Raw genomic sequence first — 8,031 nt, forward strand, 5'->3', positions numbered from 1 at the left:
TCAAGCCTTCAGACCCGAATACTTGGCTATAAAAAAAGATTAAAGACCTGTTAACACACTGGTGAAATTCTTAGTTTCGAGGAAATCGTTTGATAACTTTCTCAATGAAAAAAAAAAAAGTCTCTGTTGCTTTTCCTCTTTAAATCGCAGCCGCTATTAATGCATTTCTATTTGAAGTGTCTCATAATCAATGTTGAACCTTTCCTTTGCCAAAAACCTCAGTTTTATTTTTAAATCAACTGAAAAACGAGCAGTTACTGCCATTGGTGCTAGCAGGCTATTGATGTGAGTATTAATATTGCTCACCATCACCCGCCACCCAAAGCCTGTGTGTGTCCTTACAGCAGAGAGCACCCAGGACATTTTAGAGAACATATGGGTCCCGGGGCAGCGCTCCAAACCCAGCCAGGGTGGCAACGGCTGCCCCTTGCTCTGAGTATGTGTATACGTGTGTGTGTGCGCACGCGTCCGTGCGTGTGTATACTAAAAACACAAACTATTTACTGCATTATTTAATTTATATATTCAATTCACACCTGTGAATAAATCCACAAATTCATGCTCGCGTGAACCTATTTTTTGTAAATATAGGTCGTTCGTTGTGTCAATGCCGCTAACAGAATTAGAAACACACACGTTTTCAACAAGTAGGCCCGCAACCAAATAATCGCCAATCTCAGAAACAGACGCAGAAACGGAAAAAAATAATAGTAACTCAGTCTAACAAATCAGAAATAGTGTATCTTTTAGTGTTTATGTCTTTGGCTTCTCTGTGCTCATACATAGCACTTGGATTTGGAGTGGAACCAAAGGGCCTGCAGAACGTTTTTGTTTTTGTTTTTTTTTGTTTTTTTCCCGGTGGGATACGATCTAAAAATAACTTTCATATCTTCTCTAAAATGCTTCTCCTGTCTCCCAGCTAGGTTTCAGTAACCTGCGTTTAAATGTTGACGGTGTGTTGTGAAATTTTGCGTCACCTTTAAACGCACAGTCGGGTCTGAATGGCATGGTTAAGCGCTCTCCGTGGTCCTGAAATTGTTTTCTTCCTCCCATCCTATCTTTCTTGTCAATAGAATGCGCGTCAGACCTCGAACGCAGCGCAAATGCATATGTGCATTTGCTAATGGACATTCCAGCCAGCTTGTAGGTTTTCACTAAACCCAAATGTCCACATGTGTTTGGCGTCTTGAGGCTAACTCAAATCATTCTATAATGTTTTTAATTAGAACTGTTTGCCAAGTAGAAAAGACGCACTGGCACCATTTTCACTAGAGCAACGCTGCTCTCTCCCTACTGTCCTATTTTATAAGATAAAGGCCCCGAGGCTCAAAGGAACTCCCGCAGGTTGTGGCACCAGGCCTGGCCAGACTCGTGTTATCCGAAAAATACAAAGACTGCAGCAGGCTGGGGGTTTTTTGTTGGTTTGTTTTTTCTGAGAACACAATTCTTCATAAATGAGAGGGATTATTAAAAAAACAAAACATTTAGTGTGTAGGGAAAGATGCATGTTTAAAATACTCAAGGTGCACAGTCTCATTTATTGTCATTTTATTTTACCACACAGTTGGTTGAATACAAAGTTGAAAGACTTTATGAAAAAAAAAACGAAAAAAAAACAATGCTCTGCAACACAAGGTTCCTTCGTTTCGATGGACTATTAACATTAATTACAAAAAAATAACACAATAAATACGTGCAGCAGAAATAATATTAATAATAAACTGATTCGGCATAGCAAATCGAACACATTCAACAAAATTTAATGTGAAATCAAAGTACAGTGCAATGCACTGTAAGATAAACATAAATAAATAAGAAAAAACATAAAATAAGAAAATGTCCAATTTCAGTTTATTTTTGTGTAGGATTGTCCAATGTTTCTGTCAAATTTCGTTTCGATGTTAATTCTAGTGTTCGCGTGTGCGTGTGTGTGTGTGTGTGAGTGTGTGCGTGCGTGCGCACGCGCACTTGTGGGCCTGTGGCTGGTGGCGCCCGTGCGCGCAGCAACAGTGTTGAAACATACAGTGTCTTTCTGGGGCCTTGTTGCCTCGCTCTGTAGTCTCGTTGGGTTTTGCATAGATGCGATTGATTTGCTAGAGAACAGATTCTGCTAAAACAACCCAACTAGCACCTTTTTTTTCCGAGCTCAGCATTTCCCTCCGCATTCCTTTAGATTTAATTATTCCCGAAAAACATTACCTCCCAAGGCTCGCATATGTGATGCGGTTCAGCTGTGTTCCTTTATTTACTTTACTTCTCTTTATTAGAGAACCCCCTCCGGTGTCAGTGTGTAGCTGTAGACAGTGATGTAGTGGTAAATAAATAAGTGAACTTCCAGCCATCAAAATGCAAACAATCACCAATACATATACAAATCACACATAAAAAGTATTATCAGTTTTATATTCCCTCGTCCTCGCAGGTCTTGATAAGATTTATCATTTTTTCTCTTAGAGGTTTCTGTAATCTTGAAAAGCTGGATAAATTCTATTGCGCAAAGTAAGATTGTGGGTTAGGTGGATAACCCTCCACTACATCCCTGACTATAGCAAAACGAAATAGATTGATTCTGAAGACTGAAAAGAAAAACACTAATGACAGCGAGTGAAAGATTTCCTCCAGAATGCTTAAATCCTGCTAAGCTTGTTAAAAAGTGTGCCTTGGATAGATTGTTGATTGCAAGGGGACGCACAAGAGGCTTCTCGTTTAATTGTGAAAAAATGCGTTCAGTTCATCGTACACGGGGGGCCGCTCGTGGTGTAAGTGCATGTCATGGTAAGGCAGGACGTTTTCAGAGTGAATGCCGCTCCGTGACCCCGAGGAGCCAAACACCAGGTTGTGGGCCCCGGTAGGTCTGGAGCCAGGCAGGCCGGAGTAATGCATAGAATAGTGGTACCCCTTCTCGTTGTCCGGGGATGCGGGTCCTTGGTGCTTCAGGGAAAAGTTGCCATTGACACATATCGGTGGACTGACAGGCCCCTCATACTCAGGGCTGTTATACTCGGGGGATCCGCTCCCACCGTATAGTGAGTCGTAAGTTGAGCAATAGCCGTGCGTCCTCAGTGGATGCGAGTTCGAGCCCGGTTGGCAGTGGGGGCTGGATAGACGCGCACACTGGTACGGGTAGGAATGCATGGAGAAGGCGCCAGACCCATACCTGCCTCCCTCCTGACACTGCTGCTCGGTGAGGAAGTTGCGGGAGTTCAGCTGCAGGCACCCCGCCACCAGGTTGGTCGTGGGCTGGGAGAGTCCTTTGCACAGCGTCTGGACATAGGACACGAGGTCCGGCCTTTTCCCAGAGCGCAATATCTCCGACAGGGCCCAGATATAGTTTTTGGCCAATCGCAGCGTCTCGATTTTGGACAGTTTTTGCGTTTTGGAGTAGCACGGCACCACCTTACGCAGATTGTCGAGCGCAGAGTTCAGGTCGTGCATGCGGCTCCGCTCTCTCGCGTTGGCCTTTATCCGCCGCATTTTCGAGCGCTCGATCCGGGCCTGGGTCATTTTGCGCTTTTTTGGGCCCCTTTTCTTGGGCCGGTCGCCCTCTGTGTCCTCTCCGTCGTCCTCATCCTCCAAGTCGTCGTCCTCGTCGTCTTCTCCGGCGTGTTCGGAATGCGTCCGGCTGTCTCCCCTCAGCTCTGAGCCATCCATGTCGTTCTGCGTGTCCTGATCGTCATCTTTTACCCTTGGATCCTCGCTGTCGCTGTCATCCGCCCAGCCTGCGTATTTTGTTACGTCGGGAAGCAGTGAAGGGTCACTGAAAAGCCTCGTCAACATGGTAGCTCTGGATGGAGAGGGAGGAAATCGAAAATTAGGCCTCGCACGGGCAGGATATTCAATGTGTGGACGTGGCTGTGACAAGGCAGAGGAGCTTTTATATTTTTTCATTTATTTATTTAATCAAAAGGGCTCCGTAGGAAAACGATATAAAAGTAAGAAAACCTTAAATTCAGTATTGCGGACATCCAAATACACAACACCGAGCCTATAGAAATATAAGTTAAATCAAAGACAAAACGCGATTCGTTGCGTCTGCACCAAAATAACAAAAGAAGTAAATTGTGGGGGGAAAATAAAGGAAATCCGCCGCCAGTGCTTCGTGCTGGGTTACAGCCAGACGGATACCCATTTAATTCCCTGCTGTCATCCGTGTGCCCTGTCTCGTCCTCTCGCAGCAGGTCCCAGCGGCAGGGGCCACATTACAGGTCCCATGGGGGCCCCCACTTTCACTCCTCCTGACGCCCATATACACTTCTGGCTGCATTCCAGCACTATTCATCCACACAACGCACCTCTCCTCCGAGCAGACAAACGGGATTTGATTTAATTGATAGGCTGTATCCGTTTAAAAGTCTCGCTCATTATTGAATTAAGGCTTAAATGCACATCTAGTAAAAATGATTCAGAACCATTTCAATATTAAAGCCTTTTAGAAATTATTAGGGCAATGCTTTACACCTCGGAAAACCTGAAAATAAAACGAGATTTAATCTCTAATTCTAATAATAATAATATAATGTAATAACCTATAGTAAAATGCGCACAGAAATCACTGCTGTCAGTGGTTATATCTACCGATATTACTACTGAAAATAAACAATTGATAATTAAGGAAACATCTTATTTATAACATGGAACTGGAAAACGAAAATAAATTGATCAGCCTACCACTTGGTCCGCAAATGCAGTCCCATCACAGAAAATAAACGAGTACGGAGAGACGAGGTGATCTTTGACAGATTCAATAAACCTCCATTGGCTTCCTCCCTGACACGTTTCACTTCCCAGCTATTATTATAGTGCAGCAGTGGATAGACTTGCAGCCCTGTGGTAAGGTAGGCTATGATGGTTGGTTAATTATCTCGGGGGGTGTGCCAGGGGCAAAATCTAGTTTTTAAATCTCGGGCTCAGGAGGTTTGCTCAATTAGAAAGAAAGAAAAAAAAACTCACAGCAACGTTTAATTAACAGACCGTGCAGTTTACACGAAATAGATTTCACACATAATTCAGTATGCACGAGTGCATCATTTCAAAGCACTTTTTAGTAGGCGCTAACCCATTGCAGATGGAAATCGCTTGTATCCTTTTAGCCCTCGTTAAATATAAAAACACAGCTCGTGAAACGCAAACGTCCTGCCTTGAAAAAGCACCCCACCCCCTCCTTTTTCTCTACTGTAACTGATTTAAAGAGTGTTGTGGCGAGATGGATTGTTGGAGATAAAACTGGACAAACAGAGATAAATCACGCTGCAGACTGGCTGTCACAGCCAATGGCGTTGTCCCACCCTTTCATTTGCTCCGAAAATGAACGTGCAATTCATGGACAAAATCATCAATAAATCTCCCATTAAGCTTGCAGGCGTCCTTCCTCGGCACCGCGGAGCCGACAGCGAAATTCATCCGCAGAAAATTCAGATTTTTGTTTCTAACGTAATCTTTAGTTTCTCGGATTCTCAGGTCCAGGTGCAGGAATCTCGAAATCAAATCAGTGTCCGATATGATCTATTTACAGCCCGTGCGCTGCTGTCAGGGACCACTCCAACTCTCAGGATTGCTCTCCTGTTAATGATCCTGGAAGAGAGAAAATCGGAACCTTGCCTTTTGACTCGAGCGCGTTTCAAAAAAAAAAAAAAAAAAAGTGTTTTAAATCTTAGCTTTTATAATCCAGGTGGATTTGGACGTCAGAAGTTGAAGGGCAAGCAGCGCGCGAGCGAGAGAGGGAGTGAGTGAGAGAGGGAGGGAGAGAGAGGGAGAGCTATGTGTGCAAGGGCAACCGTACAGCAAACCAATTAACGGGCAAACATGGATTTGCCATGTTGATGCATATATTTTGGTGAGAATGCGTTTCAAAGTGCGCCTTCGCCAAAATACGCGCATGCATATTGTGGATCGATGAGAGCAAAGGCGCTGAACGCGACACATTCGATTTCCATATGGATAAGAGCCAATAGACTAGCTTTTCGTCCCCAGTCTTAATCATCCAGTGCGTTCAATGCACCACAATAAGATAATAACAGTATATAATGGTATGCTAAGACATTATGAACACTTGACATTAAAACACATTTGTTCTATTTGATTAATTTCCCTCCTCCATTTTAGACAGACTCTTCAGCATCCAGGATTTTTTCTTTTTTCTTTTTTTTTTTTTTTTTTTATTAGCCAGTGTTCCAACTTACCTCGGCTCCGGCTCTTCAAAGGGGATGAGAGGGGAGGAAAAAAAGAAAAACGCGCTTGAGTTTCAGACCATCTTCGGGGACGAATTAGCCCTCTCTTGTCAGCGTATAGGTGTAGTAATCGCGCAGCTTTTTTTTCTCCCCGCTGGTGCTGATGGGGCCGCTCAGTGGTTGCTTCTCTCCCAGTACGCGCGCTCGAACAACCGGAGCCTGCGAACGAAACGTGCGTCTTGGCGCGTCTGCGTGTATACGTGCGAGCGAGTTAAGCGAACATGTATGCATGCGTGTATGTGCATGTGTGCGCGAGTGCGCGTATGGCAACCCTGAGCTACCGCGGACGGGGTTACATACCAGCTAAGGCTGTGATGCCAGCGCCCATATGGCTGGCACGTCACCGGCAAGAGCCATCACATGAGAGCCCGGTGATTGACATGCGCCCGCATTCGTAGAGATTTGCCCTCCCGGGGGAAGAGAGACACACAGAGAGAAAGAGAGAGAGAGAGGGAGAGAGAGAGAAGGAGGAGGTGGAGGTGGTGGTGGTGGTGGTGGAGGAGGAGGAGGGCGAGGAGGAGGAGGGCTCCGCCATCTGTCACCACGCTAGCGCTCACACAGCCAGAAAAAAAACGAGGAAAAACAGAAGAGAGAAGGAGAAAATAAAATGGTGGAACAACAAAACTCATCATCGTTGACCTGTGCTGCCGCTTGAAGACATGCAAGCTACTTTCTTTCTTTCTTTCTTTTTTTTTTAAAAAAAAAAATCAAATCCGTGAATTCTCTTATTCAGCAGCCAGACTCACACGCGCAATTGCGAGGTCAGACGCGCACACATCCAAGGAGTCACCGCGAGGAACGCGCTATTATAAGAGTTAAGGTGAGGTCAATGAATACTCCTAGACATGTTAACTAGAAATAGAAATGGAACCATGAAGTGGCCAATAAAACTGTTGTTTGCATTAAAAGACAATATAGTAGATAAACTATGATCACGAGCTGTATAATCCTAAAGCGAATCAATCAATTATCCCCTAAAATAATATCCTCATATCAGCTAGGAAGATAATACGATAATACCACATAAAGCCTATTATAGAATTACACCAATTAACTCTTCAGCAAATGAAAGGTTGGTAGCGCGGGTTTGGTTGCCGGGTTCACCCTCCACCACATCTCCGGTTCAGAAGCTGAAGTGAGGGGGATGGGGACGCATTATAAGTGCATTAAGGCCATGGAACAGAAGGCATATTGTTTATTTATTTACCTAATTAGATCAAATTATGCTTCCATGTATTCAGAAGAACGACAACCAAAACCAATTGTGATTTGTTCTGACTCTTGTGGGCCCAACACCGGGTGCGCATGACCCACTTGCCAGATCCGCCAGTGAATCAGATTAAAACGTGCAGCGTTACATGCGGTAAGCGTGTGCTGCATGCGTGGTGTGTGCGACGATCAAGCGTTTGCTGGTGGCTGTCAGGTTTCGCCAGGGCTGCTGCCTGTGTTTTCTGCATGCGACGCGAGTGAGGGGCGTCTGCGGGGCTGAGCATCAGAGAGAGAGATCGAAAGAGACACAAACACGGCGAGGGGACGGGTGAGAGAGAGTGTGAGACCCAGGTGTGCAGGCTCACTAGGGATGTATGAAAAATGAGGAGAGGGGTGGAGGGAGGGAGGGAGGGAGGGAGGGGGGGGGTTAGTGGTAGATGACAGGGAATTGATGCTGGTGAGAGCTGGCAGAGGTGCCTGAGATTTAGGAGGAGGCAGGTTGGCACATGAGTGGCGGAGATGCAAGGATTCATGCCACCAGCATCCTCGTCCCTCCAGAGTGTCTGATTTGCTGCATTGTCTCCAGCCCAACTCA

The 8,031-nt window shown here is 45.2% G+C and overlaps 1 protein-coding gene and 1 long non-coding RNA gene across 7 annotated transcripts in view; one reads left to right on the forward strand and one right to left on the reverse strand.

Moving 5' to 3' along the window:
• Positions 1–1,518: 1,518 nt before the first annotated feature.
• Positions 1,519–8,031, reverse strand: part of LOC124997445 (neurogenic differentiation factor 2-like) — a 16,637-nt gene continuing 10,124 nt past the window's right edge. The window contains exons 1-2 of one of the 4 annotated variants that reach the window (XM_047571141.1): positions 6,180–6,692; positions 1,519–3,784 (exon numbers count right to left, since the gene is read on the reverse strand). In XM_047571141.1, coding sequence (XP_047427097.1) covers positions 2,707–3,777 — 1,071 coding nt within the window. In that variant the 5' untranslated portion in view covers positions 3,778–3,784; positions 6,180–6,692 and the 3' untranslated portion in view covers positions 1,519–2,706. Of the gene's footprint in view, positions 3,785–4,668; positions 5,264–5,285; positions 6,160–6,179; positions 6,693–8,031 lie in introns of those variants that run through there. The other 3 variants (XM_047571140.1, XM_047571142.1, XM_047571143.1) reach the window with 3 other exon arrangements.
• Positions 6,762–8,031, forward strand: part of LOC124997448 — an 8,932-nt gene continuing 7,662 nt past the window's right edge. For all 3 annotated transcript variants that reach the window (XR_007110973.1, XR_007110974.1, XR_007110975.1), the window contains exon 1: positions 6,762–7,047. This is a non-coding gene — a long non-coding RNA (uncharacterized LOC124997448). The remainder of the gene's footprint in view (positions 7,048–8,031) is intronic.

The sequence above is a fragment of the Mugil cephalus genome, chromosome 20 (assembly GCF_022458985.1).
Source record: "Mugil cephalus isolate CIBA_MC_2020 chromosome 20, CIBA_Mcephalus_1.1, whole genome shotgun sequence".
Lineage (NCBI taxonomy): Eukaryota > Metazoa > Chordata > Actinopteri > Mugiliformes > Mugilidae > Mugil > Mugil cephalus.